Consider the following 20,697-nt stretch of genomic DNA (forward strand, 5'->3'; position numbering starts at 1 on the left):
GTTTCGTTCACGAGGCCTCTAAACATGTAAAGTGTTGTTGTTGTTCTTTTATATCATATACAATACGCATTTTGATCGCTTAGCACAACAAACATACCATTGAGATGTGGTCCCATAGCTTTGAGTCAGAATATAAAATCATTTTTAAATTGTATTTGGACAATTAAAGCCTTACAGAGAGTTTTTCAAATGTCGCCGAGCCCTATCCCGAATACAGTTCAAAGACAAGATATTTTATCTTCAAACTGACTTTGAACACTCATAATGAATTTACTTCAAAATGGCGCCGCGTGAGTGGCTACCTCACCAGCAGCTCCTATATTTTGTTGTTCTACTTCTTCCTTTCATAACTTTGCTGCTGCGAATCGGGAATTTCTCCATTGTGAGACTAATAAAGGGTTTCTTATCTTATCTTACTTTCCCAAAGGGTAGGGGAAGTTAAGGAACGGTCTAAAAATATTTTGGGACGATTCCATAGCTGAACTGTAAACTAGGCATTGTGAATTACCAGAAAAATGCCAGTATTTGTCACGCGATTTGGCTACGTGTAAAATGATTTTATGGATTAAAAACGGATATGAGAAATGATCAGTCTCGGTATATGTGTCTGACTGGGCTTTGGCATCATCCTGTGGCATCTAGATGGCGTTAGACATTTTTTTGAGAAGCAAAACTCTGCTAAAAACTGCAAATGGTGAGTTTTTAACTGTATCCTTGAAAATGGGGTTTACAGAATAAATGGTGAATTCGTGAATAGTGAACCGTGAATGAGCTGGAGTTCATTCGAAGCGTCCCTGTCTAACTTGTTTGGATTTGTTTTGGGGGGTGGAGGGCATGGTTGATTGCACAGTGTCCTGCCGGGCCCCCTGGGCCGTGACAGATAGTCGTCGGTGGGGACGAGGGGGAAGGCTATCTGGGAAATAATCTGTCCACGCGTTAAGCTGCTTTATCCCCGCCGAGCCGAGCCGACTGCTGCGCCTCCGGCTGGAGCGGCAGAAGCAGAAAAAGTCGCCGCTGAGGCAGACCACAAGTCCACACTTGGAACGGAACCAAGGAGGGAAACTGGCAAAGGTGGTTTGGGCATGGAACATACGACACTTTGGATATTCTTGATAACTACTTACGTCTTGTCGGGTAAGAGTTTTCATCTCATTTTAACTTCCAATAGTAGCTTTTACAAGTTAGAGTTAGTTTTGTCCCACATTTGTGATCTATCTATCTATCTATCTATCTATCTATCTATCTATCTATCTATCTATCTATCTATCTATCTATCTATCTATCTATCTATCTATCTATCTATCTATCTATCTATCTATCTATCTATCTATCTATCTATCTATCTATCTATCTATCTATCTATCTATCTATCTATCTATCTATCTATCTATTTAATCTCATTAGCATACGTGTTCCTAATCTAATGGTACCGTTTAATAGGCAGATTGTGTGGAAACTCTGGAGGTGTGAGAAACTCAATTTTCATAACGGCGTAAAGCGTTTTGAGTACCCGAGGTCGAAAAGCGGTATATTGTGATATCCCATTTACTATAACCATCAATATGTGTTTTCTTCCTTTTTACAATGTTGTCCTGGTAGCTCAGCACCAAACACGTTGATGTAAGCAAAGACTGTAAGAGCAATTATGTCATGGCTTTGCCTCAAAAGCACTCACTAAACGTTCGGTCAGATTGGTTTGCGGCCACCTGCGAGTTCATTTACTTCTTATTTGTATCTAAAATAGCTGTCAATCACATCGGGCTGTTCACAGCCACATTTTATATGCAGAAAAAAACTCAAGTCTTGGCTCTGGCCTTCCTGTGAGCGCACCTGATGATGAATCAGGTTACACTAATATGTGGTTGAAGAACATTATTCTCATGCATTTTACTGAATGGAGGGACGAGACCTGTGGCAGCATCCGCCAAAAAGTAGGGTGGAGGCGGTGGAGCTGTGACAATAGTGGCTGTGTACGGATGTGTTGAGCTGTTGTGACATCTGCTCTGATTGCTTTTTTTCACTCAGAGTCGCCCATAATGCCCTCCCCATGCCAGCTGAGCAGTAATTTGCTAGTGCGTTTCCATGTGTACATTCCCCTCTGTGTGTGTGCCGTGTGTTGAAGGACAGGGATTAGAGATGCACACAGAGGGTGAGACTACAAGATCGCTGCCAAATCCCAGACCGCAAACGTCTTCACCTGCTTGATGACCACTCGTGCTCATTCCTTCCACTTTCTGTTTTGCCTCTGGCGACTGACAAACAAACTCAAATTTCGGCATAATCCACTGCTTGGATCACCCAGACGAAAATAATCCAGGACAACAAGCTCTTCTTGTCCTCTTCCTCACCCCATTATGTTGCCTTGCAAACCCATTTTTATGATTGATGAGTGAGCCATCTTCTTACTCCCTCCCCCAACATCCTCCTCTGATATTTTGCACTCATCATGTGTCCTCATCTCCTCTATTTCTCTAAATTCATGTCCCCAAACAGCAACAAGAGTCATGCTAATCCTGTGAGCTGGCCTCCCTGAACGCAGGCCAAGTGCACACTCCGCGCCGCCACACAGATTACATGCAAACATGCACACAGGCCCTCCCAAACAATAACAGATTAAATTGTATGTCGTGATTTGGGGGTGGGGGGGAACCTGTATTTCAATCAGTTAAAATGGGATCATGGAAGGGATGTAATTTGGCAGAGTGGTTGTCACAAATGTGTTTCATTCTTGCTCCACATGATGCTGCTGCGGTGCAATCAGTTGCTTTGAGAGATAAGAGCTGGAGTGGGGAAATCACATGACATGGTGGCGGGCAATGTCATAAACTGAAAGTAGGTTTTAGGTTGCTATGTGTGTCAGCATGCATTTGTGCGTCATTCTGTGGAAGACAGTACTCGGGGTGCGTCAGGTTCCTCACTTGTAAATTCCACCCAAGCACAGCGTGTTAATCCGCGATCAATCACAGATTTGATGGCACAGAGATTAAAGAGTTAATCTGACCTCACTCTCTCTTTTCTTTCTCGTCTTATCCTTTTTCAGTGCTAGTAATTGGAAAAAGTCACTTTCAAACATTCTACTTTTTTAACCGCCCATTCACTTTTTTTTTTCCCCCACCAACAAAGACATGCTGGTAAAAACCAGCAATGATGTCGCAATTCGATTGTTCCAATGTCATCCCCCAGACTGCTTCTGACATGTAAGGTGGATATAAAAATCTACCCACCCTGGTGACATTTTAAACACATTATCCCCCCACCCCCCCACACACACGCGGTGTATTCTTGACACGTCTTTTATGTTTACAAGGAGTTTGTTTTTTATCAACAACTGGCCTTGAAGTAGAGCTGATGAGGACTGGTTGAAGGCCAATGGATAGCTGTGAAACTCATGTTTCTCCATGAGCAAAATGAGACCTTACACTCCTCCCTTGTCTTTCGACAGAAACAATGCATGACAATTTCTAAGACATTTTTTTTAATGCAACAGCTCATGCACAGTAAATAATTCAGTAAATAATTGGACTCGTTTACGTGTGTTGCACGGGTAAAACAACACGGGCATTGTTGTGCCCGGTTCCCATGCTGCTGCTGTTTTTAGGTCATTGTGGCTCATGAGGTCATTTCCCATCCTCTTAAACAATAGAAGAATGAATGAATGGACCTTGTTGGAGAGCCGGAACATGAAAAATAGTGACGTCGGGTGCGTGTGTGCTCAAATGTTTGTGTGTGTTTGAGAGGACCAAGACAGGACTCACTGCGCTTCATCTAAAGCCTCTAATCAGCACCACATATTTTACTCGGGAATTTTCAGAATGTATATGTGGTGATGCATTTTAATATGAATAATCTCCACCCACAAACCGCTTAATCTCGGTCCAGTCGACAATAGGAAGAAGGCATGCTGTCACACAATAAACCACAATATGGGATATAGATTATTTCACCGCACAAGAGCTGTTTCCATTATTCAGACTGACTGGTGTTGCTAAATAAGGAAACCACGATTAGACTGTGCATATCTTGTTGTGGTCACTGAATCACCGTCGCCCCTTTCTCAGAAACATGACTACAAATATTGAAACACTTGTCCAATAGTAATGCGGTTTAACAAGAGTGCAGAGCTTAAAGTATGTCTGCGATTTCTGCCTGGGGGTGTTTGTTTATGGCTTAACCCTGTCAGAAATTAGAGCAAAAACGTCATGTGCACATCAATAAGCCGCCATTAATATACAGTGACGGAAATATTAAACTTGCTTGCTGAACTATAGCTAACGTGAATATGCGGCTGTTATACTAAATAGACTCATTTAGTCTCAGTTTAGAACTTTAGAAAATTAAGATATTTATTTTTGTTGTGTATTTTTGTCTTGTACACTAATACTGTACAGTAAATCATATGTGGGACGTCTGGTGCTTATGATAGGATGACGACAAGACATAAACAACTTGATATGTTGTGACGTGCGTGTGTGAAAATGGGAGCAGCCATTGTTTGATGCATCGTTCAGTGTGCCATCCCTTGCGCTCTTCCAGGTTCCATTATGAATCAATCAGCAGGCTAGCTGCTTAAAAGTAAGATCACACACTTGCTCACTCACTTTGTTTGGCCGTGCAGCGCAAGAAAACACGTGAGTGACGTACACTAGGTGAAGTGGGGGAGGCTCTGGAGTGGATTTGTTCCAGAGGATCAGTCAGGTAGTGGGGACAGCCCTTCACAAATCACACTTATTTATACCTTACTGTAATCCACAACCTCTGACCTATCAGTCCGCTGCTGACCACGCAAATATATTGCATTGTCTGGAATATTGCTGCCATCTAGTTAGTTCCTTGACACCATTGTTGAAAATGTCTGTTTCTTTTTTTGTGTTACAGGAGGGAATGGCCAAACTGTAGAAATGGATGATGGGAAATCAGGGTACCTGGGTTCCAAGGTAGATCTTCGCTGTCGGTTCATCAACAGCTCGCCACCTGTTAAAATCTCGCAGGTACTTGCTCACTTTGGCAGCTCAGCTCACAAAGGGGCCTTTAGTTGATGTTAATGTAATCATCTAAAATTTCAAAGGACAGACGATAGATGGTTACGATTCAGGATTGTTTGGTTACAAAAACATCACATGGTGGTGTTTTTATAATAAAGTTACCATTATTGGATACCGTCACAGTGTCCCAAAAACGACCCAATAAAGATGATTTAAGTCACATTGAACTGCAAATGATTCAACTTGGGGATTCTTTTTTAGGACGTAATTTGAAAAGCCCAACGCAGTATGTCACATCTCCATTCTGTACCTTCACAGGTGACATGGCAGAAACTGGTGAACGGCACGAAGCAGAACGTAGCCATCGCCAACCCCTCCCTCGGAGTGTCCGTGGCCCCGCCCTACAAGGACCGTGTCACATTCAAGAACGCGGCGGTGAGGCGTCGAACTCCGACCCTTGAAGACACCACCATCACCTTCTCCTCGCTGCGTCTAGCTGACGAAGCCACCTACATCTGCGAATACACCACCTTCCCTGCTGGCAATAGGGAGAACAAGGTCAACCTGACTGTACATGGTGAGAACCGCCTTCATGTACAAAGCAGTGTCGCCAACTACTGGCCTGGCATGCGTATTGCAACATTTTTATTTAATGAGATTCAATATAATAATACAGTGTGTTGGTAGAATGAATCGATCAATGAATATTCGTCTCGATTGTGCTTTTTTAAAATTAACAGTCGTTCCTTAATTGTTGTCTCTCAGTCCAAATTACAATCTGTTTTTTTGTGCGGAGTTCCATGTATAGGCAATAAATTTCATGATATCATTGTTTAGTTCGCCCAACCACTCAGATGAGTCTGTCCACACCCACGCTGGTGGCTCGCGCATCCAACCTGAAGACGCCAGTGGCGACATGCATCTCTGCGAATGGAAAACCACCTGGTGTCATCAGGTGCATGTTCATTTTAAGACTTTCAAATTCAAGGTGCATTGTTTTTTAAGGCGGAATTGTATCATATACAGTATATTTTTTTAAATTTAATCTCTTTAGATATTAAAATGCTTCTCCTGTGGACAGGTGGGAGACGAGGGTACCTGGTGAAGTGACCACCCGCGAATACAGAAACTCAGATGGCACCTTCACAATTCAGAGCGACTACATTCTGGTGCCCAGCAGGGAAACGCACAAAGAGACGCTCACTTGTGTCACCTCCTACAACGACGAGTTGTTCACCGATAGTGTTACCCTCGACATTCAGTGTAAGTCATCCTCTTCCCAAAAATGTGTTTTTTTTATAGGTTGTGTAGTGCAACGGTTCTCAAACTAGGGTCCCACAAAACAATTCACAACAAAATATGATGTTGTATCATTTCTAAAGTGGAACTGGCACACCAGTAAAACAAACAAACAAAACAAACAACTCTCAACTTGCTTCAACATAGTCTGTTGACACCAAGATGGTGGCAAAGGACTATTTTGTCTCAATGAAACTCCTCATCTCACTTCCACATTGTTTATTGACATCAAGATTTCACATGATGGTAGCAAAATGCTATTTTTGTTTGAATGAAACTTCTCAACTCAACATTTGAGAATAAGTGAACAAAAAAAATGTGAAGGTTCAGTGTAAATCACCTTGATTTCGTTCCTCCGGGCTCCTTTGTTGTCATAGCCATAACGATGCGAAAATAGATGGATCGTTTTTGTTCATGTGTGCACTCCAGATGAACCCGATGTTCTGGTGGATGGCTACGATGGAAACTGGTACCTGAACAGAGAGAACGTCCAGCTGAGCTGCCAAGCCGATGCCAACCCGGCCGTTTCCCTGTATCAGTGGAAACTGTGAGTGAAGAGGATTAAAAAAAAAAAAGAATATTTTTTTTCTCTTGCTAAGTTTCTCACTGTGTTTTTTTTTTTTTTTAGGATAAACGGCTCCATGCCGAGCAGTGCTGAGATAAGAGACAACATCCTCATCTTTAAAGGGCCAGTTACATACGATCTGCAGGGTACTTACGTGTGCGATGCCACCAACAGCATCGGGACCAGATCGGGCTTCGTGGAGGTCAGCGTTATAGGTAAGAGACCACTGTGCGTTAGGTCTCAAGAGCCAGAGTTGTTATCGATTGATGGACGTCTTCTTTTCAGACAAGCCGCTCCCGCAGATAGCGACGGGTGATGTCATCAGCGTGGTGGCGTTATTGTTGGCGGCGGGCGTGCTGATGGGAATCACCATCACAGTGCTGGTGCTCAAGATCAGAAGCAGGAAGGATGATACCTCGTATGTACTGTCAAGATTTTCGGGACTGACTGATCAACGTGTGACTCCTCAGTGTTTTTTTTTTAATCTAGATTTATTCGTCAAAAACTATACAAAAACGAACACATTTTTTTGGCTTGTTTTCTTAAACGAAAATGACTAGATATTGTTGACTGCGCTGTTTATACTGTTTACTGTCTGTCTTTTTGCTCAGAGATGACTCTCCATCAAGGAAACTGTCCCAGCCGATACGCAAAAGAGCCGCGGAAGATATTCAGGTATACGTCGGCTCATTGGTCACCACATTAGATACAATTGCACATTATTAATACATACAGTCATCAATATTCTGCATTTATAGACAATGAGGTGGAGGTATAAATTTTGTTGTTTTCGGGGAAATGTATAGGATATAAATACAGACTGTCTGATACACCTCTTGCCTTGGACATTTTTAGATTTTTTTTGGTGATGTTTTTAAAGTAAACTAGCTGTTCAAGCTGTTTATTGGTCAATGAAGCGCAATAATTCCCCCGTCTTCATCCATCGCTGCTCCAGAGTTCCAAATGATTGCTCTCCTCACCTGTCCACAGCATTCGGGGCGTTTCTACGAGGAACTTCCGAACACAGCGGACTACGTGAGCTACAGACTAGCCTGTAACAAGGAGGACTACCCGGAGCCCTACTCCCCGCCCATTAACCCCGCCGTCTCCTTCCTGCCCCAACACCCCTACCACTCTCCACAAGCCACAACGACTACGGGCAGCAGCAGCAGCACCAGCTCATCCAAGAACACCTTCTCTCCACCCTCGCACTCCTCCGCCATCTTTAAGTATCCCTCAGTGCCGGGCCTGTCCTCTCCTCCCCCGGGGGTGGGGGCGTATACATTCCCCAAAGAGCAGTACGTGTGAACCGACGGGGTGGCGCAGTGATCTGAAACGGAACAACACAAACTTTTTCCAAGAAAACTCTACTTGGACTACTTGGCAGTTTGTTTTTGGACTGTCAGCAATACTTGGGGGGAGTAATGCAGCTCGCGGACTGTGTTTTTGGGTCCGCTTCTATACACATCTAATCCCCTTGTGTCCCCATGTCCCAATTTTAATGAAAGGGGATATTCTCCCAGCCAAATTACCTGTTTTATAGCTGTCCGTGACAAATTTTAATTTCTAACGGAATCTTTTAATGTGGCTAAAACACCCTCTCCTGCGCTATATTTTTGTAAGAAAAGAATTTTAAAAAACAGAATTAATCGTACTAAAGATTATATTTCATAACTTATGTTTCATAATCACTGTCTTCATCCTACACTGTAATCACTGATCGTTTCCAACGTTAAATCCCAGCATACCTCACCTTTTACGTCCTGCTTTATTGTGTTTGTATTTTGACAAGACATTTTTATTGACGGAGATTCATCTGTTTTTCTTTTTTTTGACATTTATAGAAAAAAATGTGCGTTTATGTGTTTTAGTATTCATTGACACCGGTTGTTGGATGAATTTTTTTAGTATTTCAATTAAAAAATGAGCAAGAGCCTCGTGCCACTGGTGTCGCTTTTCAAAAAAACTTAAAGCATGAATGTGCGGACCCAAAATATTTGATTGCTTAAGGCAGGAATTATCCACCTGTCCATTTTCTAGAACGTTACTCCGCTTCGCCACTTTTAGCCAGCGAGTGCATTTATTTCGTTATAACTTGAGCCCCGTCACAATGGATGTGGTCATTGCCAAGTGTCTGATACTGATCAGTGGCCTACATTCATCTGAGAGAGACATCTCACCTTACCTGCTAAGGCTTCCACTCACTCCTCTCTCGTTCTCCTTTGACTCCCAATAATCTTTAAAGATAATTATTCACTGCAGGATTAGATATTACCACAAAATTAGCTTTTAAATTCTTAAATATAAGAAGAAAAGAACAGTCGTGACTGCTTATGACAAAATCTAGCCGAATCCAAATCCCATCAGTTGTTATACTGCTCTGTGGTGCCCCCAACGACCTCCCAAATGAAAATCCAAAATGTATATGTACAATTCCACCAAAGGAGATTAAAGGTGGAATTGTACATGGTCTCATTCGGCAGATTATCGTTTAATTGTTTAGGTCCTCGCATAAATCGTGCGTCCCGAAACAAAATGAGCAAAAGGAAATCAAACATATAAATCCCCTCTAATCCCCATTGTGTGCATCCTCCGCAGCAGATTGGGGCCAAGATAAAAACTGCTCTGATGCGATGTGGTGGAATGTTCATGTTGCGTCCCTGCGTGCCATTACCGTAAAATACAGGTGTATGTGGACCTGCCTTGTATAATGGATGAGCACAAAGTATCACCAGTGTCATTCTAACCCAACAGGAGAAAGACAGAAGAATAGAAAGAAAGGAAAAACGCATGAATAATTGAGCCCAAATCAGTTGACTTCATCCCTCCCTACTCTCAGGCTACTCCAAAGTCAAAGCCTGCAACTGGGTTCTTCTGGAAACTTCGAGATGAGAGCGAGGGAAGAAGAGGAATTCATTTAGCCTGACCTTTAGATAATTCTTATCTGTTTTGTGGGAAAAAAAAGGTTGCTGGACTGAAGATCATGATGATACCATGCTGGCCCAACTGGTAGGGCTACTCTTTCTGCTTTACTCTGCGAATTGTAAGTATGAAGAATTTCTGTATTAGAGGATTTCAGCAGTGTTTCCTTCTCATTTTAATCTGCAGTAGTATTAGTCGCATATCACAAAGATTTAAAAATATACTGTATATGCCAGTAAATATAGTTATATTGTCTGTCTACATGTTTTGCTGCACCATTTTAACTCAAATATCTGTCACGGAAAAAAGGACAAAATCATATTAAGGTGTTTTTATTTTAAATCCTTTAAGGCTGTGGCTCTCAAACTTCTTTTGTTGCCACATCCAAGAATCAAACACTCTCCAAGTTACCACCATTATGACCCACAAAATGCAAAAAGGAGAGACACAAAATATATATACTGCATATAAAATTGTGATGAATATTCTGCTGTGTGACTATGTGGCAAATACAGTACTTTGTAGTCGTAAATGCAATGACTAGCGTAAACGTAGAATGCAATGACTCCTGTAACTGAACACTGGCGATAAACAACACCACTGCCTCTCTTTCTTGCATAAGTTTGCATGCATGTGTGTGTCTTCTCTTCTCCCCAGCGCAGCCCATTAATGGGGAGGTGGTGTACCGGGATTCCAGTGTGTACGGTGTGGTGGGCAAAGCCGTGATCCTGGAATGCGGGTCCACCTTACCTGACATGTACATATGGAGCTTCACCAAACCCGGCACTGAGGCCATCAAGGCGGTGGTGTACGACTTGGGTCACGGTCCCAAGATCCAGAAGGTGGCCCACACGCTCGGGCAGGTGACGGTCATCTTGAAAAGTGCCGATGTCAGCATCGACAAGCTTCCCGTGGTTGCTCAGGGCCTCTACACATGCCAGGCCTTCTATGACATAGAGAACTTGCCCGTTGTCTACTACCACTACGTGCACCTCACAGTTCGAGGTAAGGCCAATTGCTGTTGACCACAAAGAGTAATTTACAACATGCCGTCACAGTAATAGGAAAAACTGCATCATTTTTAATATCTTGGCTACCTCATTCAGCTTCATAAAAGAGTCAAAGTATGAAAAATGGCTCTTAATAAGACACAGTGCTTAATGTGTCTATTATTTATATTGGAAAACCGCTAAAGACTGACAGACGAGCTCGCAAATTGTTTGTTAGACTCTCCCGTCCGAGAGAAATATGTTGATTTGTTGATAGTATAACTAATCATAGGTAATGCGGTGGGGTGGCAGTTAGCACACGGCTAACTCATGGTACTGTAAATAGAGCCAAGCAATGGAATACATGATTCTAGTTAATACAATCCATTTATCAAACATTACAAATGTGGACAAAACGGAATGGTCGTGAGACAACATAGGCAAACGTGACCCGCTGTGATTTCCGTTGATGCGCCGTGAGATTTTTAAAATGTCTACGTGGTCTCTGGCATATTTAGGTCCAAAGAGATGGATCAGTGGTTTAGTAATTGAAAGACAACAAATTTATTGAATTGTAGTACTGGTCACATCTGACCACCTACAGAGACAATAAGGATGCTTTTGCCCTCCGTAGTTCCAGTAACAAGGCCACACCTCTTGTTGAGCGATGGCTCGCCGGTGGAAGGATCAACGATATGGCTACGATGCAATCTGGACAACGGGACTGGGCCCATCCAGTATACGTGGCAACAAGAAAACCATCACGGAAATGTCTCGGTGTTCGCGCAGGGCGGCAGCGATGTGGTCAACGTGACGGAGGTGAACCGTAACCACACGGGCTGGTACCGCTGCCTTGCCAGCAACGCCGTCAACAGTGAGCGCTCTGATCGGATATGGCTGGAGATTATCTGTGAGTAGAGATCTTTTTTTTTTGTGTGTGGAACAATTCCAGCAACTTTGGTGAAAAACGCCAGCTGATTAAAATAATAATAATAATAATAAACTGATTTCTTGCACAGTTGGTCCGGACATTCCCCATATCGAGGTGACGCCTTACACGGTGACCGAGAGAGGTTACTCGGCCTTGGAGAGAGAAACCGTCTCTCTGCAATGTCAAGCTCAGTCCAACCCGCCCAGCCAGTACGTGTGGTTGTACAACAACTCGCAGGTGTACACCGGCCCGCAGCTCACCATCACCAAGGTCCTCCGCATGCACACGGGCGACTACGCCTGCCTGGCGCAGAACACCTACCTCAACACACGATCCAAGAAAACAATCAGCCTGACTGTCTACTGTGAGTCGAATCTTTGCGCCGCCGATGTGAGTTTCGTTGTTTGATTAGCGAGCTCGTGGTCATTTACAGTCCAAGACGAACGCTGAATCTTCACCGTTTCTGAGCTTCTCTTCGATTGCACCTGTTCTGATTTCTTTCTCGATCGGACAATTTTCTTGAAAAGTTATCCCTTCCGATTACTTCCAAATCAAAAACACAGCACACTTCCACTCCCCCCCAAAAGAAACACACACACACACACACACGGATGAGTAAAGAGGCCCTCCAGCCCGGTTCTTCCATTTGGACCTTCTGGGAACTTGACGGAACGCTTTGGCAGGTACTTGCTGTCATGTCACAAACCATGACAAGTGACAATGACAAGTGGCGACGGTCACCTGTAAAGACCCGCGCTTGCCATTCTCCCGATTTTTATTTAGCTGATACAGTGTTCCCTCGCTACATCGCGGATCACCTCCCGCTGCCGTGGAAATTCTCTATTTGTCTAGATCATAAATCCTTGCTGTTATTGTGGAAATCTGTGGTTCATTGCAATTTTTTTTTCTTTCATGGGCTTTTACATTAAAGTTGCCCGTTAAAGCACGCTCTTAGTTTCGCGTCCTGTCCGCACTATTCTCCTTGTGAGTGTTTTCATTTGTAACTGTGATTTGTGAACGGCGGAAACCGCATTGTCGATACATTTTATGCTTGATTTGTTGGCGTGCGCGGTTTAATATGTTTACTATGTGTGTGAAAAGTGTGTTGCAACATGTTTAAATATGTGGGGTGGGTAAAGATATTTAGATAGTGTCTATACATCTCGGATTTTTTACCTATGGGGGTCTGGAACCCCCCCGCGATGAACGGGGGTTCACTGTATACCCGGCATTGCCAGTGTTATCTTCTCCCCTGTTGTTCTGCATCCTTCACTGCCTTGTTACGCCGCCTCTTCTCCCCCACAGATCCACCAGATGGCGCTCCTTCCTGTTCCATGGAGCCAGCCATGAATCACACCTCCCTGAGACTACGCTGCTCCTGGACTGGCGGTTTCCCTTCCGCCTCCGTTCACTGGGCTGAACACTTGAGGCGTGCGGGAGAAGATGATGCGGAAGGAGGGCACGACAGTGACATTTTACTGTCGTCCGAAGATCTGGCTGGCAACAGCAGCTTGTTTACATGCGCGGGTTACCACATTGCGCTTCAACAGTCACTGGAGTGCAGCGCACGGGCATGTGAGTGCACCTTTTGAACAATGGTTTGTCCTCTCGGAAATTCTCCTTTTGCAGTCTTGATATCTGATGCTTTAGTGATACTTTAGTCACTAGTCCCAACACAAGATCCAACAATCAGATCATTAGACACATATAGAGACTCACTTTGTTCAGTTGAAATCCATTTCAGCAAATATTTTATACCTCACATCAGAGACTGGGTACCATGTCACTCAGTCAGCTTTTCTTTTCTCCACCAGATCTGCCCCCATCAGAACCCGCGTGTTTAGCCTACGTGACGACCAACAAGCAGTATCTGATGTTGTCCTGCTCATGGGATGGAGGTGCACCCAATGCTTTGGTATGGTGGGAGGGCCCCAATGGCCACGGCACACCCAGAGAAGAGAACTCCAACATCCTGAACATTCCCTATGGCACTGCCCGCAGTGGAAGACCTTACATCTGTCATGCAAAACATCCACTTCTGGGCCAAACCAAGACCTGCAGGCTCACGTTGGGTCCGTGCTCAGAGACGAGTAGTTCCATCGATGCTACGTGCCGGAAATGGGAAAGGTGTAACGTGTTCTCGTCTATTCACAGAGGCCCCCGTGTTGCTAGCGCAGCGCAGGGTCGTGTCGGTGTTTGAGGGGGCTGACGTGCAGCTGTCTTGCAACTTGAGGGCGAACTACCTTCCCGCCAGTCATATAACGTGGTTCAATAATCACGGTTCGGACATCCGGGACACGTCCAAGTACATGCTACTGCGGACATCGACGTAGGCCAACCTGACCGTGCGAGACACAGATGAGACTCAGGATAGCGGCGAGTACAGGTGCACCTCAAGCAACGCGGTGGGAGGAGCCGACCTCAACATCACACTCGTGGTTAAGAGTAAGATTCTTTCAAATCATATTTCCAAGACACAGCGACGATGTTCAGCTCTAACTGTTTGACTTCTCAGAGCACCCCATGCCACCCAACGCCACACTGATCAGGGTGACGTACATCGGCCGGCTGCGGAACGAAGTGGAGCTCGAGTGGCAGATGGAGGGCGATGCCGAGCGAGGCTGGACCGGATTCGTCGTGCAGCACAGAGGGATGAACGAGCGACCGGGGAGGAGAGCAAGCAACAATGACTCAATGGAGGAAAGGATCGGTGCTGCAGTTTGGCACCATAACGTTATCCAGGATCCCGATGTCAGGATTCACACTGTGGGCAGGCTGACACCCACCGCAAACTACCAGTTCCGGGTTATAACTTTTAACCACAGAACTGTGGGGCACCCCTCCGCTGCAAAAACGCCAGGTACAGTACATTCAAGAGAAAACACTAGATTGGCACACAGGAACGCACAACCATCTGGCAGGCTGAACAATTTTAACAGAACATAATTAGACGTACCCATCTAGGATATCTTTTTTTTGTCGGGGAAATGATTCATTGGCAACTGTAGGACTTCTTGATTGTTAAAGCTACAGGCGATGAAACTAACAGAATTGGAAATTCCCCCAGGGCTCATAATCCTAATGTCAATCAAGAAATCACGTTATCTTATTATGACCCGGGTAACTGTCTTTACGTGTTTTAGGATTCTTTTAAAAAATCCTTCATGTTGCAATGTTTGACAGTGAAAATAAACATTCTGGATCCACACCAAATTTTAATGGGTTCTTCCACGGCATCTTCCCCATGTTATTTCCCCAGACAAACTGACACAAATATTTATTGTGCAATCTTACCAACAACCGCAGTGAAAACATGACTTTCTGGCAGCGGTTCCAAATGTATAACATCGTATTAAATTGAGTGTAGATGCTGTTAATAAGACTGTGATGGATATAATCTGGTGTAACGATTTAACACTGTTCTTTTTTTCTTTATTTACTCAGGTGAAAGACTCATCCCTAAATCCCACACAAACACACACAAACACACGCAACACCAACTTTCTGTTTGCCTTCCCTTCTCCTTTGATTCTATTTGCCGTGTGCTTCTCTTTCTTCTAAACCACAGCTAACAGCTAATCTTGCCTGGTGATTGCTGGTCATGATGCAGAGTTTAGAGGGTTTTGTTTTATTGTGTCTGAATAACAATTTCCTGTAAAATAGAAATGCATTTCGATTAATTCCACGGTAAATTGTACCGCTTTGAAAATCCCCAGAATTTTACAGCTATAATCATGATAGGTCAGCGTAATTCAGCTCACTCAAATGTCTCATTCAAAATGAAAATCGGCAGGAACTGCCTCTTTGAAGTTAATGACAGAGGCCAGCCACTTTCCCTCCTTCTCAGTTGAGCAGAGAGGGGAGTGAGCAGTTACGCACATCAAACAAGGGCAGATGAGAGAGGGCCACAGGGGTAACTCTGACATTTTGACACAAATGCCTTGTTTTGTACTTGATTAATATGCAGCCCTAAAAAAAAAAAAATAAATTAAATAAAAAATTTGGTATGAGCGAGGATTAGTCAATTTCCAAAAACATGCAAATCTACAATCAGATCATGCCAAGTTGAGAAAACCTGTTAAGTCATAACATTTTCAAAGATAACAAAATATATATGCATTGTACGTATGTGTGATTATTATGTAAGATTTGCTGCAATTTGTCAAATATGCTCTGTTGCAGCCGAGCCGCGTTCCAACAACTACCCTGCCGTGATCGGCGCAGCCATAGGCGGGATGCTTTTTGCAGCCATCATCACAGTGCTGCTGCTCATGTACATTTTCCGCAACCGCAACAACAACCCTCGTGAGTCTCACTCATATATTAGTTCGCGCTTTAGCTGAGCTCAGTGTACCGAATTCAAGTTTCCCCCTTTTGTCTTTTCACAGGACTGCACGACATGTTGTTTGGCCTGTGAGTATGCGAAGCTTCAGCAAAATAGTGGAGCCTTTTTTGGCTTCACCTAAATATGCAAATGGGTTGTCACGTTTTCCTCTTCCAGGCATCATAGCCAGTCGAGGGAGAACATTAATTTCCCAGAGGATGAGGTGGTCAACGGGATGGAGGGCGGAATACCAGAAATGGGAGGCTCATCCAGCCAAGGTAAGATGGACACGTACACTTTACGCAATGCTAAGAAAGTCACTTGATTAATACAACAATCCCACTTGCCAGTTCAGGATAAAGGGCACCGTGCTCAATAGAAATGGACAAAACGACAATAACCAACTTGCTCAAAAAAGTAATGCACTGCAAGCTCAGTCATAACGTATATGTGCGATCACTCTTTTTGTGATCATGAACGGCTACCGTACACAATAGAAATAAAGCCACGATCATTGTGCAATGTTTTATAATACTCATTTTCTTTCGATGCAGGTGCGTCATGCATTGCATTATTTCAGATGCGATACTGAACCATATTTGCTGGTTATGCTGATATTCATAACTTTGCTGCTGTGAACTGGGAATTTCTCCATTGAGACGAATAAAGGTTTTATTTTCTTCTGATTCTTTATCCAGCTCCCAGAATACCCCGGGCGGCTTCACCCTTGACCACCGCCGGCCAAGCCCCTCCCACAGGTGACAACGAACCTGTCAATGTCACCATCACCGTCCAGGCGACTGGATCGTAAAGCACGTTACTGGCTAAGTCATAGAAGTCCTCTTTTTTTTTTTGTAGCCACCAAGTCACTATTTTTTTCGTCTCATCATCTTAACCCTGAAATTTACAGTTTGAATCCTCTCTTAAAAAGAAAAATGCACAACAAAGATTGTTTGGCATGAACATCTTTTGAAAAATAATTTATTTAAGATTTTGAACAGTATCACTTGAAAGCAACTTAAGAACAAATCAGTTTTCACAGGATGAACAGAAATGTCATGTTTCTATGGATGGTTCACCTGCAATGTTTGCGTTAATTTCTAAATAACAAAACATGAAAACAGGAAGTGGGTCGGACAAACACAAAACAGAACAAACAAATGGAAAAGTTGAGATATTTAACAATAAAGAGTCAACAGCTACGTATAAACAGGTGCCGCCCTCCTTCACGGCCAATGTCAGTTTATATTTGGAAAGGGGATTTTCTGAGTGCAGATGATGTCGCACAGTTTCTGCTTTATCTTCAGGAAGAGACGTTTGAACTCCAGACCGTCACCCTGAAAGCACAAAATGATGATGATGTATGCGTGTATCAATTACCTTTTCGTTCGGTTTGACGTCATCACTCAAAGTCGAGACTAAAAACCACCTTGGACAGCCTGAAATCCAGCAGAACTTTCTGATTCATATCAAGCAAATGGACTTTGAAAATGAGCTTGTTGTTTCGCTTGTCGAGTGTGCTCACAGTCACCTGGGGGACAAAGACGGGTCAAAATCTCTTTGCATAACAAACACATACACACTGATCAGGGTTTAAAAGTCTAAATTGTCGTGCTTCTAAGTCATCATATTAAAATGGACCCTGTAAATCAAGCATACCTGATTGTTGCATGTGAGTTTGTAGCAGAGGGCCAGGCTATCGCAGGCGCCTTTTAGCGAAGTCAGAGAGGTGTCGGCATTCACTGAGGTGAAGAAACGTGTCATTCGGCGCACTAATCTTTGCCACGGGGTCTGTGTCCACAAAGGAGAGATTTGATCATGAAAGCGTTAGTTTTAGTTTATTTAAATACATGGGGAATTCGCTGAGTGCAAGATCATGGAAAAAAAAAATGGCGGAAGGCCGTTAAAGCTACAGATGATGCAGAAAAACATCGGAATTAAAGGAGCCGGAGTCACCTGACTGGCTCCTGGCGTTCCCAGCAGCTGACTGCCCAGCAGCATGTGCTCGGGTTTGGTCGGCTGAGAGAAGCTAACCTGACCGTCTGATTGACCGATGAGCAGCATGGCTTCCCAAGCTCCCACGGCAAGGTCGGGCTGGGAGCTGGAGAACTGTATCTTGTCATCGCTGCACAGACAAATACCGGAACGCTGACGATGTGGGGGAGCACCAAAAAAATGTAGCAGAAGAAAACGAAAAGAAAGATTCACCTGCTGGCTCGGGATATGACTTCAACGTCAGATCGGCGGTGTTTGTTGGCACCCGAGCTTAAAGAACCTAGTGGCTGCTTTACACCTGAATAAAATCATGATTAGAAATGTCATGCTAACTAACAGGCTCCTTTATAACTTACCTTGAGTGAACCAGCGGTCTTTCTGAATGTCCGCAATGGTGATGCGTGCTTCTGGTTTGGCCAACAATAACTTGGACAATAAACCTTACAAAAAGAAGACGGCGTGTCACACAAAGGGGGGCAATGGGTGATTTATATATAAATTGAGGACTTACAGAGAGGCACTGGCTGTATTTTCTTCCAGGGAGACAGGTAGGTTTTCTTGTTAAGCCAATCCAAATATTCCTGACAGATTTCAGCAGGTTGGTCCCATGGCAATTCTGGCAGGGGGAAGAAAAAAAAATACATTTCAGAAAAGCCCTTTGACAGACTTCCTCAATAATTAGCCGATTATTTACTTGAACAAATAGTCCACGAACTAACAAATGAGCTCAATTAGCTCCAAACTAGTTGCTTGACGCCGCCCACTGCGTCACCATTCAATTGGTTTTGGGGCATTTTACCATTTGGTGAGCCTTACCTCCAGCCAGCATTGCAGTCAGCACAATGCCACAAGACCAGATATCTGCAGGTTGAGCTTTATATTGGGTTTGGCTCAATAGCTCCGGGGCGACGTAAGGGAGAGTCCCGCAAAGACGATTCATCGGCCGCTCCTTTCCTTTGAAACGAAACATGGTTGCGAGGCCGAAATCGGTCAGCTTGAGGTTGTCTGAAAAGCCAAAGCGCAGTCGAGAAAAATGACATGAATACATGCAACCGTTGACGCGTTTCTTATTATAGCGAGTGTACTCACTGGAGTCTATCCCAGACAAGAGGCGGATGTATTGGCATACACAGTCACAGTTTCTTACCTTTGTCATCCAGCAAAATATTCTCAGGCTTTATGTCTCTGTGGGTGATGCCAATTCCGTGGAGGTACTCCTGCATGAAGCATGAAGTGAGAATTGGATTGAATCAGAAACAAGGAGCTCACATGATACACACACACACACACACACATACACACACAAGCGTGCTTCTCTCACCACAGCGGCTACAAGTTGCTGAAAAAATCTGTGAGCATCTTTCTCCGGCATTCCAACATCCGGCTCTAAAGACAGAAGTTTGATTGGCTGCATTTATTTGTTTATGACTGGGGGATGTACAAAGTCATGACAACTGATATAAGAGCTGCCTTTTCAAAATACAAATGTAGCGGTAGTAAATGGACTCTGTACTGTTATGTTGTATTTTAAGGGAGAACTTTATCGTTGAATTTGTCCATTACAATTAACCTGTGTCTCACCAATGCGGTCGAACAGCTCGCCTCCAGTGCAGTACTCCAAAAAGAGATAAACAGTAGTTCCTTCCTTACGGTGGCCAAAAAAACGCACAATGTTCCGGTGGTTAAGCATCTGGGGGGAAAAAAAAAATCAATACTACTCACAACTACTCACTGCTCACACACTTATCAATTGACTTCATTGAAATACTTGAAGGATTGCTTCAGAAGTCACATCCTACCTTGTGCACGCAGATTTCCTTCTTGACATTTTCTGCACATTCTTTGGCCTGCAAGGTGTCGATGACTTTGACTGCGACCGCCTCCTCCGTCTGTCTGTTCACCAGCAGCCTCACTCTAATTGCAGAACGGAACATGACAAAAAAAAATCAGCTACAAATGTGATTCCCTGAGTAGACTACTGGGGTCTCTCTAGTGGTACATGAAAGAAACTGGTCAATTTTTTTTTTACCTTTGAAGTCAAATACATTCTTATATGAACTTTGGCTTATGTAGTTTTTCCTGGCTTTCAACCAGGCTAGTGTCTACACCGCCTAAACTTAACTGCAACCAACATGAAGGCAAGTGCTATAGAAAATAGATGTGTTTGTTTGTTGCATATATTTTCACCAAGCATAAATATTGGAGGACAATAAAAACTTTCTCCAGTCGCGCCCGCCACGGCGCAATTTTGGGGGGATATTTTCATTATATATGTATAATTAACAGTGCATTGAGTGACAAACAACAAAGTTTTTCCTACTCTCCATAAGCTCCTTCACCAAGTGTCTGAACAAGATCCCAGTCCTGCACAAACGGCACAGCCATGCTAAAAACAGAAACATACATTATGAACACACACGCAGTTCGAAAGCCAAAATAGTCTTATTGTCTGTAGCACGACAGTAATCCAAATAAAGTTTCTATTCGCAGCCACGTACCTGCACAACCACCAGTGTCTCCCAAGTTTCCAAGTCTAACTGACGTTGAAGTAACACATGAAGCACACCTAGAAGCGCCCACTGTGGTAAGTCTGCACAGAATCAAATTGGCGCGCTGTTGTTTTGCAAACGTTTACTTCCCCCGTTACGTACTTCCGCCTTCGTTTCATTTGCTTCCGGTTTACGTCCTCA

The 20,697-nt window shown here is 43.7% G+C and overlaps 3 protein-coding genes across 3 annotated transcripts; 2 read left to right on the forward strand and 1 right to left on the reverse strand.

Moving 5' to 3' along the window:
* Nucleotides 1-458: 458 nt before the first annotated feature.
* On the forward strand, nt 459-8,779 carry nectin1a (nectin cell adhesion molecule 1a). The gene is made up of 10 exons (XM_052047161.1): nt 459-1,134; nt 4,876-4,988; nt 5,301-5,559; nt 5,820-5,937; nt 6,064-6,245; nt 6,711-6,828; nt 6,910-7,061; nt 7,132-7,264; nt 7,458-7,521; nt 7,837-8,779. Exons 1-10 carry the CDS (start codon nt 1,083-1,085, stop codon nt 8,152-8,154), a joined length of 1,509 nt encoding a protein of 502 aa, XP_051903121.1. The 5' UTR covers nt 459-1,082; the 3' UTR covers nt 8,155-8,779.
* Nucleotides 8,780-8,907: 128 nt separating this feature from the next.
* On the forward strand, nt 8,908-16,976 carry LOC127588428 (V-set and immunoglobulin domain-containing protein 10-like 2). The gene is given in 12 exon segments (XM_052047153.1): nt 8,908-9,889; nt 10,426-10,773; nt 11,392-11,667; nt 11,777-12,052; nt 12,994-13,263; nt 13,503-13,760; nt 13,843-14,133; nt 14,204-14,548; nt 15,871-15,993; nt 16,077-16,101; nt 16,190-16,290; nt 16,711-16,976. Coding segments are annotated over 12 exon segments (2,475 nt in total). The 5' UTR covers nt 8,908-9,840; the 3' UTR covers nt 16,824-16,976.
* Nucleotide 16,977: 1 nt separating this feature from the next.
* chek1 (checkpoint kinase 1) lies at nt 16,978-20,659 on the reverse strand. The gene is made up of 14 exons (XM_052047163.1): nt 20,506-20,659; nt 20,328-20,393; nt 19,807-19,921; nt 19,589-19,697; nt 19,329-19,393; nt 19,155-19,224; nt 18,824-19,012; nt 18,519-18,623; nt 18,364-18,447; nt 18,221-18,305; nt 17,969-18,137; nt 17,672-17,803; nt 17,442-17,543; nt 16,978-17,349 (listed from the first exon to the last, which is right to left on the reverse strand). The coding sequence occupies exons 2-14, from the start codon at nt 20,390-20,392 to the stop codon at nt 17,251-17,253; spliced, it is 1,389 nt and encodes a 462-aa protein (XP_051903123.1). The 5' UTR covers nt 20,393; nt 20,506-20,659; the 3' UTR covers nt 16,978-17,250.
* Between the last annotated feature and the right edge of the window lie 38 nt (nt 20,660-20,697).

The sequence above is a fragment of the Hippocampus zosterae genome, chromosome 16 (genome assembly GCF_025434085.1).
Source record: "Hippocampus zosterae strain Florida chromosome 16, ASM2543408v3, whole genome shotgun sequence".
Taxonomy (NCBI): domain Eukaryota; kingdom Metazoa; phylum Chordata; class Actinopteri; order Syngnathiformes; family Syngnathidae; genus Hippocampus; species Hippocampus zosterae.

Coding starts and splice junctions, on each gene's coding strand:
- chek1 (XM_052047163.1), bottom strand. CDS start 20,392: ATGGCTGTGCCGTTTGTGCAGGACTGGGATCTTGTTCAGACACTTGGT. Junction 19,225..19,328: donor AGCAACTTGTAGCCGCTGTG/GTGAGAGAAGCA, acceptor TGCTTCATGCAG/GAGTACCTCCACGGAATTGG. Junction 18,624..18,823: donor GACTGCAATGCTGGCTGGAG/GTAAGGCTCACC, acceptor TCCCCCTGCCAG/AATTGCCATGGGACCAACCT.
- nectin1a (XM_052047161.1), top strand. CDS start 1,083: ATGGAACATACGACACTTTGGATATTCTTGATAACTACTTACGTCTTG. Junction 5,560..5,819: donor GGTCAACCTGACTGTACATG/GTGAGAACCGCC, acceptor ATCATTGTTTAG/TTCGCCCAACCACTCAGATG. Junction 7,522..7,836: donor GAGCCGCGGAAGATATTCAG/GTATACGTCGGC, acceptor ACCTGTCCACAG/CATTCGGGGCGTTTCTACGA.